The 14,428-nt window shown below is 39.9% G+C and overlaps 1 protein-coding gene across 2 annotated transcripts in view; it reads right to left on the reverse strand.

Annotated features, from left to right (window-relative positions):
* Positions 1-3,294: 3,294 nt before the first annotated feature.
* CCDC62 (coiled-coil domain containing 62) overlaps positions 3,295-14,428 on the reverse strand; it is a 30,381-nt gene continuing 19,247 nt past the window's right edge. The window contains exons 10-13 of one of the 2 annotated variants that reach the window (XM_081037445.1): positions 12,352-12,508; positions 10,963-11,088; positions 4,807-4,895; positions 3,295-4,105 (exon numbers count right to left, since the gene is read on the reverse strand). In XM_081037445.1, the coding sequence (XP_080893571.1) occupies positions 4,842-4,895; positions 10,963-11,088; positions 12,352-12,508 (337 nt within the window). In that variant the 3' untranslated portion in view covers positions 3,295-4,105; positions 4,807-4,841. Of the gene's footprint in view, positions 4,106-4,806; positions 4,896-10,798; positions 11,089-12,351; positions 12,509-14,428 lie in introns of those variants that run through there. The other variant, XM_081037446.1, reaches the window with a different exon arrangement.

Here is a 14,428-nt window from a genome sequence, read left to right on the forward strand (position 1 = left end):
TTTAAATTATCTGTCGCAAGACTGAAGTAAAAAAAAAAAAAAATCAGTTTCCCCAAGTGTATGCTCTGAAATGTTTGTTATTTTTTTTATTGGGGTGACAATTGTTAGTGACATTACATAGATTTCAGGTGTACAACTCTGTATTACATCATCTACAAATCCCATTGTGTGTTCACCACCCAGAGTCAGTTCTCCTTCCATCACCATATATTGGATCAAATGTTTGTAATTTTGTTTCTGTTACCCTCAACTTTCTTATGGTATAGGTGTGAAATCATCCAATACAGTGACTAAGGACCCCCCTTGAAGAGGGAAAGTGAGGCTTCTATAACCCTGCCTGTGGTCCCCCACCCTTTCTGTAACCTTGCTGATTCCTCACTGCCTAGCCCGAGCTGACACTGAGTACCTGAAAATCGCATTTGACAAGGCTCTCTTCTCACTCCACTAGAGACATTAACCACTCTTTATCTAATTCCAATCACCGAAAGGCTTCTTTACCAGAATCACAATAAAATGACAACAATAGCTAATAGTTATTGAATGCTTTTTATTTGCTAGGCACTGGGCTAAACGCTTTCTCTGTATTATCTCGTTTTTCATCCTGGGCACTCCGGCCAATAGCTGTGGTGAAATAAAGACCACAATACAGGGGCTGCTGGCTCCACACCAGCTGTTTCTCAGACTCCTTTACCATATCAGACAAAAGCAGTGAACGTCACCTTAGCACAGCCTCTCCTTTTAAACCAGGCAACAACCCCTATGGGTCTAGAACGTCTGCTATAGTGACAACATTAGCCACCAACTACCACTCTTTTTAATAATAGTTTTTACTGTGCCGGGCCCTGCTCAGCACTGGTTGGGATCCTAGAGCACTTTGCTAAAACATCTCTAACGAATTCTAATTTATCTGCTTGTGGGTAAGATTTTGAGCTGTCTTACACACGTTTATATCCTCAGTACCTAGCAGGGTGCCTGGAGCGCATCAATGTTTGACAAATGAGGGTGAAATGAAGGGTTGAAAATGTGAGTCAACAACCCCCATCACTTGCTACACTTTGACATTTGGCTTGGTTTTTTGACAGAGCATTTCCTGGGGACACAAGGACACAGCTTCCTTACTCAAGGTTTGTCCAGGTTCATCTCATAACATCTTCAGGGAGCTTTGGTTCTCATGCTGGATCGGTAGTGGATGATGGGCTGTCGTGGTCAGAATCAGGGTGCCATTCTGGGGTATCTCCAGGGCTGTTGAATGCTTCCCCCGAGGTATTACACAGGCAAAGCTTTTGGGATATGAATTACACCTCGTTTCCAGGAAAACCCAAGGAGATAAACAATGGAGTTGACCTCTTTGGAGCTGCAACCCTCACACTGCCTCACTGACACGCACGTGTGGGTGGGTGTAAGTGATCTGGCCCCAGCCTCTCTCCAGCTTCATCTTGCACCATCCTGGTCCATCAGTTCTGAAAATACATCACACTCCTTCCACCTCAGGGCCTTTGCACATGCTGTTATCAGTGTCTGGAATGTTCTTCCTCTTCCTGTTTGCCTACTCATCTTTCAGCTCAGTTCAGATGTCACTTCCTCCCGGGAGCCTCCTCGGAACCCTCCGCCCTTGCCCTATGCCCGTTATGGTGCTGTCACAGTGCTCAAGGCTTTATTTCATGGCACCTACCAGTGTTTCATGACCTAGTTATGATTATTTGATTCAAGTCTGTCTCCTCCACTAGACTGGAAACGAGGATTGCGTTGCTCATGGTTGTATCTCCAGTGGTCAGCAAAGCAGTACTTACCGTGCTCTCAAATTATTTTGCTCTTTTTTTTGCTAGATCTCCTTACGCATGCATTTGGCTGAGAACCCAGAAATTATCTTTACAGGACTGCCTGCTGGTCCCTCTTCATTCGAGAAACTCCCTTCTAAGACCAACCTTGTCAGCTGTGGTCCTGATGAATGTGTCTGGTTCCTTAATCCAATCGTAGTCACTCTGTTCTCTATCCCATATGAAGTGGTTGCTAAGATTATTCTGTTTCAGGCCTAGAATGATGAACCTTCCTGAAATGGACCCTAACGAAATCGTCCTCAAATGGCTCAAGAGAAATGAAGATGCACGACTTCAAAACAACCCCCCAGCTACAGGTATCTAACTAGAGGAAAAAGAAATCTCAGGTCACGACCACAGAGGAAAAGAACTCCAGGATCAAGTAGCCGTGCCATATACAAGATTTCAGTCCTCAGCCACGTTCCTGAAGTGAACCGACCTGACCTGCACAGCCTCTCAATTCCACGCATTCTATTAGCACCTTTTACGTAAAACTGGTTTTGGTGTTTATGGATTGTCTTGATTCAGAATTTCTTTCTTTGGGGTATTTCTATTTGTTGAAAAGATCTGTTCACAAATTCTAAAAATACCCTGATATCAGTCTCTTCTGATGGCTGAGATCATTTGTGGCAGGGAAATGAGAGTACAATTTGGTTGCCTCCTCTTAAAATGAAAGAATGTCAATGACAAAATGTAAGTGCTAAAATCTAGTTTTATCTTGCATCTATGTCAGACAGACTGAGGCTGCCTCGCTTTAACTGAAATTGCTCACATACTGAAATAACTTAGGTTGAGATAGATAAATTGATAATACTAAGATTTCCCATTTGTGAATTACATGTGCTCTAGTCCACAATAATGTAAGACTAGGTGTTGTAGATACTATAATCCTATGAGCTAAATTACATTGAGACACAAAATCATTTTTGACTTTTTTCAAATCCTTTTAGTTCTTCCTTAGAATTTCTTCCTCCTTAGCACACCTACTCAGTGTTCTCTCTACACTAGGCAAGTTGACATGTAGCCACGAACCGATCAAAAAGAGGAGAATTTTAATATTTTGATGCTCAGATTGGAAGTCAGCCTCTGCAGGGGCATTTTAGGTTTCTAACTTGGAGGCGACAGCTCAGAATTTCTGACACCTTCCTTAGCCTAGCTCTGTACAAAGCAGGCTAACCTGCGGGAAACAGCCAGCATTTATATAGAACATAGCCAACCTCACCCAATTTCTCTTTTCAGCACCCTAATTAAAAAGGCTAAATGGGGTGGCTCCTCCACTCTCATGAAAATCATCTCTGAAGCAGCACTGAAACCTTTGAACAAAAGGCCATTTATACAGCACAATAGAACTTTGATATCTGAAATGCTTAAAAAAATCCATTCCCATTCCTGAGGAAATTAACTTGCCAGGTTGGGTTTCAGGCAACTAACCTCCCTTATTTTACTCCTGTATAATAAAAAGAAACCAAAGAAAATTACTATTAAAAATATGTTTTATTCACTGAAGCTGATCAATTCTCTTCAAGGACAGAGAGGCACATAGTACATTCTTTAAAAAATTAAATTACAAGCTAAAACGGGAGTGTTTTAGTCTTTAATCATTTTTTTTAAATGCATATAGAACTTCCTCTTCCAGCAAACTTTTGTCTGTACATACGGATGGGACTAGAAACCCAGACAGGATGAGGCTCTGCTTAGCTTTGGGACAGAGGGGCCTCAGTTGTCCGTAACAGAGGAGATAATTTCCAGTTAAAAATATTTTATATCAGATCATTTTATGTCTGTTTGCACAGCAAAATCCAGGGCTAAAACCTCCAGAGACAAGAATACTATTTCTCGTAGATTTGGAGCTGACTCTGATGAGCTACGGGTTATAATTTAAATGTATGCATAGGTTTAAAAAAAAATCAGATAGTTAAAAGAGCATTTTATATTTGGGGTTCTCTCTTTGATATTCCCTTTTAAAGAGCTTCTCCAGTATTTAACCCGTAGTGGTCTGCATGTTTCCAGGGGAAATCTTTTTATCTCTTAGCATAATTACAAGTTTGGATATATACAATAGAGAATAAGGCCTAATTTCTTACACGTGAAAAATATTTCTTACACATGCAAGCGGTTAACTTGAAAAGAAACAAAATATCGATGTTTAAAAATTAACTTTCAGTTTCTGCTCCCTTTTGGTATTAAATGTTGCTTATGAAGGATTACAGTCCTCTTTTTGTTTCCAAGGTTAAGTATTAGGTATTGATGTCTACTTCCTGCCTTCCACGTAGATGAGAAATGGGCTCCTACAGCAGGGAAATAAAGTAATAAAATCAATCAGTGAGTGCTGGTTAGTGTGCTATGAGCTCCCAGCCTCTAAAACATGAACCGCACCGATTTTCATCAACAAAATGTCATGCAAAATATTATCAATACGAAAAATTCTCAACAAAGAGAGAGAAGGAACAGGAGCAAGGAAGAAAGGGAGAGAGCTATTTAAGCTTACTGCTTTCACAGAGTTTTTTTAAACGCTCTTATGCTTACACTGAAAACTGAAATGAGTATGCCTTTCAACTACTTAAACTGGATTCTAAAGAAACTGGGCATGTGAAACGAAGGTTTGTAAAAGGAAACGCAAATCAAGAAAGTGCTTACTAGGTCAATAAACCTTTTTATATAACTTGAAACCCCACAAAGAGTCCTTTCTAGACAGACATTCATATGAAATGTGAATTTAGATTTCGATTTTGAAAGCCCTGTGTATTCACTTCCTTAGATTAACAATTCCAGGGGCACAGAGAACAAGAGATTTTTCATATCTGCATTTCTCTTACAAGTCATTGACATTTTACTCTGATTAAATTTGGAAGGTATGTATAAATAGGTCAAACAAGGAAAGGATTACCGGCAAGCAAATGCATGGCCTTAACGCTACATTAGCAGTGCTCCCAAGTTACTTATTAAATATCCATTGTGCTATAAGGCGAGCTAAGCAAAGGTGACTTACCTGTGAACACTGCCGACTGAAGTTGACTTTTGTTTTCAGTTACTGACAGAGGCATTTTTTTGAACTGACTCTTCTGGGACTTCTAAGTTCTACAAAACAACTGCCAAATTAGTACCCTAGAAACTAGAAAATACTTAAGGAGACAATACACAAATACAGCAAACATGCCTTTAAGAGGCCTTAGGGAATTAACGACACAGAATGAAGGAATTTTACATAAACTGCCAGCCAGCCATCCAACAAAGATGTACCGACTTCCTATTCGTGTGGGGCCCTCTATCTGCCACTGCGGTGGCGATGCTATGTGCTTTCCCATATGTATTGCGGCTTAAACTCGGGCCATCAGCTGAGGCCCAAATACACCTGGCTCTCTGTCAGCCTTACTATGCATGATGGAGTGAGCCCTAATGAAACAATGGTCATCAATAAGAATCAACAGGGAGCCGGGTGGTAGATGAGGGTAAAGGGGATCCAATATATGGTGATGGAAGGAGAACTGACTCTGGGTGGTGAACACACAATGGGATATTTAGATGATGTAATACAGAATTGTACACCTGAACCCTATGTAACTTTACTAACCATTGTCACCCCAATAAATTTTAATTAAAAAAATAATAAGAAGAATCAACAACCTAAGTACCTGCTGAGGGCTCAGTCAGCATTGCTAGGAGATATTTTGAAAAAGAAGGAAAGAGGAGGACACCTGGGAAGGCTCAGGTCCTTCTCCCCACGGGGCCTACATTTGAGCCACTCTAGGATTAGAGGGGCTTCCAGACCCCTGTGCTTTCCTCGTGCTGCCTCCTCTCTACTCAAATTGCCTTCCTATGTATCTCACAATCTGATATTTTATTTTATTAATTTATTTTATTCATTTAAAAACATTATTCTACAAGGGATCCGTGGGTTTTACCAGCATACCACAAAAAACGGTGAAGGACGCTGTCAGGAAACAGCAACCGTCTCAAACCTGTAACGAGGATGTCCGTTACCACGTACCAGTCAAAACTCCAAGTTCAGTTTCAGGCTGAGTCCTTCCCCCTTCCTGCTGTGGGGAAAGGTGATGGGGTCTACTGTGCTAGCTTCTACTCTGCTTTCCTTTTTTCCACTATTTTTAAATTATTGGGGTTTTTTTTCAATAGTTAATATGTTGATATGGTTTGAAAATGAAAATTATAGGGGGCGGCCGGTTGGCTCAGTTGGTTAGAGCCCAGTGCTCTTAACACCCAGGTCACTGGTTCGATTCCCACATGGGCCAGTGAGCTGCGCCCTCCGTAACTAGACTGAAAAAAAACTAAGACTTGACTTGGAGCTGATGGGTCCTAGGAAAACACACTGTTCCTCAATATTCCCCAATAAAAATTAAAATAAGAATAATAATGTGTATTCTTATTCCCATCCCCTTTCATGTTAGAATACTACAGGAACCTTTCAGTATCTTGCTTCTTTTCACTTACTAATACACCCTGGAGGTATTTCCTCTTCCTGTCCCACAGCTATAGGTAAAGTCCCAGCCGGTGGACGTGCCACCCTCGGCACTCAGTTCCTCTTTGCGGGACAGTTGGGCTATCTCTTAACTTGCTATTACCGAGCACCACTGCAATGAATGACTTATTTGATACACATGCAGATGTAGCTGTAGGAGAGAGGCATCCCCAGGGGACACTGCTCTGTCAAAGGTGCAGATTCAGGCGACGTTTAGGAAACATGGCCAGGTGCCCTGCCAGAAGGATCCATCGAATCACTTTGTGCAGCCTTCCTGCCCCCCGACAATGTAGGAGAGTGCGTTTCAGAGAAAGCCTTTGAAATAGGACCCTTGCCCTTAGCAACAGATGGAAAAACCTCTGTAAAGCAGACAGGCTGCTCAGAAATTTACCCTGCTTCCTTATTGCAAAAATTAAGAATTTTTTACAGAATGATGTGCCTTTCTGTAACTAGCTATACCTAGTGCAAAGGATGGGGGTGGAGGGGGGAGAAGTGCACTCCCAAGTGGACTTCTGTTGTTTTCCCAGCACCTCCAGAGTCACTTAAAACACTGGGAAATGTATTACATCTGGAGCCAATATTTTTCCCAACTACTTGATAACCTGATTCTAGCTTCGGGATAGTAAGCACGAGATTTGATCCCTTTTCCTCACCTGTAAAATAAAAGGTTGAGATCAGACTTCTCTGCTGAGTCTTTCAAGCTCAAAAATTCTCATAAAGCCAAGTTTTCACCCACCTCCAACAGCTGTAGCGTGTTGTTTTTTTCAGTCTGTAACTGAGGTCCCTGTTTTGCCTTTTTCCTTCATTTTACCTATCAGTTCCATCCTCTGGGAGGGGGGATTGTGGGTGCTACGACTGGGGGTGCCACAATGAATTCGGGGTGGGGCTCCTTAAGGGGCTCAGGGAGGAACAGGGAGACTGGAGTATAACCAGCCACCAGGTGCTGTCACCTGAGCTCTGATGGCGATATACCCACAAACACACATACACACAGCTGTGCTCTGAGGACAAAAGTGAGGCAGCTGTTGATTATATCTTAGACAGAAACTTGACATAAACCCTAAAGAAGAGGTTAAGAGCCTGAGGCCAGCAACATGCGTGGGATCCCGTCACAGAGTGTACCGAAATAGTCAGCTCTGCTATGACACTTGTTTTGAAAATGAGAATTTATTCTAACACATCAGATGTATTAGGGAACAATTTGAGCATAATGTGAAGATGCCTTTGTTTCCATGCAATTTTGTCTACAAGAAACACTAGGTGAACTGTACCCAGCTGGGCTGAGCCATAATTTTGATTACATTCCTTTTTTTTTTTTTTTTTTAATGTATCACTGACAAAGTTTTTGAGTGTTAGGCTCCTGGCCCCATTTTTCCTGTAAGCCATGGTTTTTATCACGCAATTCTGCCTTGCGTGGTGAGTTTTAGGAAGCCGGGTGTATGTTGTATCACAGCAGAAGTAACTGTGGTTATCACATATTAAACCAGGTTGTGGTGTAATAATACATGTTCTTCTTTATTAATGCATTCAATCATAAGATCTAGCATATTAACAGGTCTAATATTCTGTAATCCAGAGGCAGTGCTAAGGAGAAATTCTGAGGTAGTGTGATCTGCGATAATTGTAATGTGATATGAAATGATGTGTGATCGCTACTGGTGACAAAGTCACAAGTACTGTGTCTACTAGGGCTTGTTTTCTATACTCGTAATTGAAAGAAGTGCTAGTTTTCAATTAGAGGCTAATAAAAGTAAACTTATGTGTAACTCGTATTCCCATCAGAATTTATGGATTCCCTGAATTCTATTCAACAAACTCTGATGAAAACTCTCTGCCCGACAAATCCATAGAGACAAAAGGTAGATTAAAGGCGGAGGGGGGCTGTGGGCAGGGTGAACGGGGAGTGACGGATCATGGAGACAGGGTTTCTTTTGGGATGATGAAAATGTCCTATAATCACATTGTGGTGATGGTCGCACACCTACGTAAATACAGTAAAAGCACTGAATTGTACACTTACGTGGGAGAACTTCATGGTATGGATATTATAGCTCAGTAAAGCTGTTAAAAACAAACCTTACCAATACTTAAAAATACTTTCTGACCCAATGTAAATAAATAGCTTCACTAATGCTTCAAAGAGAGTTTGTCAAGAAACACAACCTTCCTACTAGAACTCACCACAAAGTCCCTCACGGTTTCCACTTTGAAAGGATTATATGGCACACATGGTATGTCATAGAAGACACCTTCTCTTACCTATAATAAGCAGTGTGTGATTTATATTGGTTTCTATAAAATTAACAGATAGATTTTGCTATTTTGCAGATTAGGAAACTGGGACCCAAATATAGGAGGTGCAGCTTAATTTAATAGGCAACTACCCGTTGAGGCTCGTGGCAACGAGCAAGTTGATTCTAAAATGGTGAATGTTTTAGTTGCAGATCACCTGTGTCACACAGAACCTGCTCCACGGAACTCTGGGTCTAACAAAATACCGATGTGAAGAACTAAGCAAAAAACGCCACCAGAGAGTATTTCATGGCACAAGGCAAGGATGTCTGTCCTCAGTTTCTATTCAACATTGATCTGGAGGTCTTGTCCAGAACAATAAGGTAAGAAAAAGAAATAAGGCATTAGGTTAGAAAAAGACATTCTTTATTCACAAATTCCATGATTGTCTATGTAGAAAAATCCTAAGAATCTACAGAAAACCTACTAGCATAGGTGAATTTAGCAAAGGTGCAAATTACAAGGCCACTGCAGTTCTTTATATCATCGAGAAACAATTTGAAAATGAAATTTAAAATACCATGTATAATGGCATCAATAGACAAAAGATTAGAAATAAGTTTAAGAAAAGGTGTGCAAGACCACCTACAATGAAAGCTACAAAATGTGGTTAAGAGAAGGAAGACCTAAATAAATGGATATATACTCTGTTCACAGATGTCAATTCTTCCCAAAGTCATCTATACTTTCAATGAAATCACAATATAAGAGAGCATTTTTTAAAAAAATGACAAATTGATTCTAAAATTGCTAAGGACCTGCAAAACAATTTTGCAAAAGAAAGCAAAGTAGAGGATGTATACTACAAGACATCACGACTTTCTGTGGGGTGACGTAATCAATAGTGTGGTATTGGTGTCAGGCGGACAACCCGATCGATGGAACAGATCACAGAGTCCAGAAAGGTAAACTATACCTCAATCAAGTTGATTTTAAAAGAAAAGTACTTCAGTGTTCTTATAGACCTTTTTTTTAATTTTAGTTTTTTGGTCAAGGATACAAAAAAAGTTTTAGTCAATGGCTTTGAAACATCTTTATGCACAAGTAATGTACCTGGAATCTTAAATTGAGAGCATAGATGCCAATCTCTTATTTTGTAGATGAGGAAAAATAGGACCCAAGTATCTTGATTTCAAGTTCAGTGTTCTTTTCACTATTTATGTTCAGGCTATAAAATCTACAAAGCAACTGATATCATTGCTACTGAAATGTCACTGTGCTCAGAAAAAGCAGTTAACATGTGAAACACTCACTGAGGAATGACAGATTACTAATTACATAATAGATCTAAATAATAATAACCAAGAAATGCTAAAATCATTAAGTGACCTGTAGGGGAACTTTATAATATTAAAGCTCAAGCCGACAAACTCCTGAACTCCTGACCAAACTTAACATTACAAGTGGGAAGACCCTCCTGCAATGATGGAACAGGAAGCTGACAGCGTCCTCAGGGAAGTAGTCAGGCCAACGCAAACCCAAAAACCAAACTGATCCTGAGTATAATCAAGTAGCTAGATGACGAAATACTGGCTTATAGGAATTATGCGGGGGGCGGGGGGGGGGAGGAATGTTAAACATCAGTGAGGATCCAGTCAACAAGATCCAGAAAGTGGGAAATTCTCCAGGACAAATGACCCAATGTTTCTTCCACAAATAAAAGGCATTAGGGAAAAAAAATGGAGAAGATGGAAGAGGAAGAAGAAAGAGGAGGAAGGAGGGAGAAGAAACTGTTGGTAGTGAAGAGAGGCCTTAAAGGACATATCCAAATGCAAAGTATGAACCCTGGTTGGACATGGATCAGAACAAAGATGAGAAAGACATTTTTGAGATGAATGGGGAAAACTTAACATGGTCTAGTCATTAGATGGTGTCTCGGAATTATTATGAATTTGGTTGGGTATGATGTTATGCTTCTTCTTAAAAATACCAAAGTATTTAGAGATACATACTAAAGTATTTATGAGTAAAATGATATGATGTCTAGGATTTGCTTTAACATGCTTCAGAAGAAAACGTGTTTAAGGATGGGGGAAAAAACAAAAATGGCAGAAAGTTGATGGTTGTTGAAGGTCTGTGATTGTAGTATTCGTTCTACTTCTGTGTGTATCTGAATTCTTCTATAATAAAATGTTCGTTTTAAATCCCCAAGAATTTATATTCCTATGGCCAAGTAATTAGAAAAAGGAAATCTGGGTGCAGTGACATCTGAGTATGTCATTTCTTCCTCCTGAAAACCAGTGTGCTACCCCCTCCCTCAGAGACATAGAGAACATCTATTCCAACAGAAGGGCTGCCCGACCAGTGACACTGGCACATGGAACCTCCGTGGAGTATTCAGATACTACCGATGGGGTCAAAAGAAAAGTAGCCACGTACATTTTTGGCACTGCTGTTGAGATTCTCAGAGCTGATAGGGAGCAGAGTACTCAGTTCCAGGTCCGTAACCATCTGACGAGATTCCGCCAGCAAACGCTGGAGCTTACTTGTGGGGGAAAATTCATCCTGGGAACATAACACAGTTTAAACATTCATGAAATCAAGGAGCATTTTTAAATGTTCATATTTACAAATACACTACGATGTAACAAACAAATGTTAACCATTTGCTAATATTTCTTTGACTTTAGGTTATTACATTATCAAAGCAGGACATTAAATATTAGAATAACCGAATTTTATTTACCATATTTTGCCATGTATAAGGAGCACCTTTATTGCCCAAATTTGTGAGGGAAAAATAAGGATGCGTATTATATATGGGTAGTACTAATTCCGTGTCTATAAATGTTTCTAATTCTTTTATTTATGCTTATGAGTTAAAAGTGTAACTCTAGAAATCAATAATGATAGCCGTATGCAAAATAATACCCTGGAATACGACAATTGATTTTGTTGAACTTAAAAGGAACTTGCAAGGATGAAGAGTCCTTGGTTTGATTTCAAAGCCAGGTGTCATCCCAAAATAATACCAAAAGGCACTAAGTGGACTTGAACTTATTTCCTTTGTTGAAAGAGCTGCCTCGTTGATGATGAGGACACTGGCTCATCCACAACAGTGACAATGTAGAGACAACCTCTCAGCCTGTCAGTAGGGGTGTGGACAAACTATGGGTTATTCAATCAACACATTACACATCAAACAACAATCAGAATGAAGAGATTACAAGTGTCAGCATGGATAAAGGTTACAAAATATTGACCAAGTTGGAAATGTCAGATTGCAAAAGGATATAGAACGTGTTTTGCCATTTATGTACATATTAAACACACACAGAACATCACGTCACATTTAAGTATATACTTTTAGGTAATAAAAATACAAAAACAAGCATGGAAGCAACTTCAGAATAGTGGTTAATTGGTGGGGGGAGTGGCCATGGGGAGAATGGCACATGGAATTTATACCTTATCTGTAACATTTTATGTCTTTAACAAGAAAAATAAAGCAAATACAGCTAAATGTAAACATGTTAAATCTGAATGTAGGTGCACAACTGCTTAATTATATTCTGCATTTTGGGGCTGTTTGAAATGTTTATGAATGAAAAATAGACATATTAATCACCTAGAGAGCCTGAGGGACATCCTGTTTAAAGATAATCTGTAGGATATTTATCATATAAAGTCCTGTAACTTAAAAACAACAACAACAACTAAAGACTGGGCAAAATTAAGCACGCTAACGCAAGGGTCCCGGAAGAATGAAAAGTATGTTGGGGAGAACGCTTGCTGGAACCCGCTGGGTATTTCTAAGTGAATACAAACCTTTTCAGTGGGCAATGCCGCATCCTTGTTGACTAACAAAATCTTCGATGAGTTCTTTTTATCAGAAGAGGACTCTGTCTCTACCAACTTCTCACCCTCCTTGAAGGCAGGTTTTGAAGACCCCAAACAGTGGGACTGCTGGATGGCAATTAGCTCACTGTGAATAATAAAACCAAACAAACACAGACATCTTAAAACAATACCAACCATGTATCACTGATACTCTTATACTTAAAAGTATCTCAACAGGACACAAAAGAAGTCTTTTCTTTTTGAATGAAGCAGCGCAGATTTGAGTAGAACATTACAGAACATTTGAGGGCAATATTGTAAATTAATGCATACCCTTTGCAATAAGGTTTAAAATAACATTCTTAAAAGGCTACTATATAATAGAGAATTTCCCTCCCTCGCCAAAAAAATTAAAAGGTTTGAGGGACAGGATCATCCAAAAGGGAGGAAAAAAAATCAACATAGTATAATTTGTGAATTTGTGAAGATTTCAGGTTTTTGGTTTGTGAGATTGGTTTTTGTTAATGGTTTTTTAAAGGTCCTTTTGTGAAAGTAGAATGGCATGGTTGTGGCTCACTGATTCCATAGTTTCTCCGTATTAGGGAACAAACATGTGTAGCTAAGCTTCTGGGGATGTTTTGAAAGCTGGGGCTCAAAGCAGAGTTAGTAGCGAAAGCTGTTGTGGAACAGAGTCGAAGCACTGGGCCCTCCTGCCACGTGACGTATAGCTAAGTGACAGCAGGCTGCCATAGCGTCTCCCGCCACAGGTAACCCTCTATTTGTCAAGTGGAATGGTGGGAACACGTGTGAACACGTTAGTCAGATAATAAAGTAGGCACACAAGTTCTTATAATCCAAGGGGAAAATAGGTAAACAGAATTACCTTGCCTACTTAATCATGTATTTGTCAGGCGAGACTTCTGCAGGTGCCTGTCCTGGCAGAACAGGAAGTCACTTCGATTATGTCAAGCCAGGCATGTAAAAACAGTCTTGAAAGAAAACTCTGAATTTAAATTTGGATTTCCTTCATACATTAAATTTAATATACGCCCACTATGCTCTTACAACTGAGACAAGCTTTTCCCTTCATATATGTGTGCTCTGGTTCAGTAGTGAAGTATTAGGCCCTACCGGTAGTTACAATTATCCAAAGATCTTTAAAAAACAAATATGAATAGACGGCATTCAGTGTGACAACCAATTTTTTTATAGGCTGCAACTAATTGTACAAGTAACTACCTGTATGATTTTTAAATGACTCAGGCTTCTAAAGGGACAAAGGACAATCCAAACAGCATAAATACCAGAAAAAGATTTTAATCGTCCAGCCCTACGGAAGTCAGTGATGATGACCCTAAGGGCCTCAATACAGAAACTTCATACTTTCTGTAAGATTGAAGAGCTCAGTTTTATTTAAAAATAGCAGATATTATTAGAGAGCCACTCACCCACGAAATTCAACCATTCTAACAATAAGATGAGCCTGAACAATGCAGCGCGTGCTCATAACTAATAAAAAAAAACAGTAACTTTTACCAGCTTGTCAAATACAAGTATTCTTTCTCCTGCATGATTTTGAAAGGTAAGAAAGTTTGGGGAATATACAGTGACTACAAAGGCAGTAGCAGTTGGACAGGTGGGTGTGCGGGGTGGCCCTGGCTAATGGCAAGGAGAAATTCGCATGGGGTCTAGGTCACGTGTTTAACCTGCACACACAGAGACAGCTTATCAATTCAAACCGAGCCCAGGTGAGGAATGCCCCAGAGCAGCATTCTACTCTGTAAAGTGACCCACCTGTTTGTTTTTAAAGAAAACGTATTTGCCCAATTCATGACAACTGGCTTTGTTTTTAAGCAAAACCTTTGCCCCCGAAGCTGTCCTAGGTACAAACCTCTCCTTGGGATCTAAGACAGTCTGCAATCAAAAATTCGACTGCAATGGAAAGAGGAAACGTGTTGTCTCAAGAACCACTTCTGTCCTCAAAAGCGAAGTGGCTACTGCAGCCCTTTCTATTTCTAAACACTTTGTCTGTGGGCTCCCTGGTGTTTTGCAAATGTGTGACATC

The sequence above is a fragment of the Rhinolophus hipposideros genome (genome assembly GCF_964194185.1).
Source record: "Rhinolophus hipposideros genome assembly, chromosome: 24".
Classification (NCBI taxonomy): Eukaryota; Metazoa; Chordata; class Mammalia; order Chiroptera; family Rhinolophidae; genus Rhinolophus; species Rhinolophus hipposideros.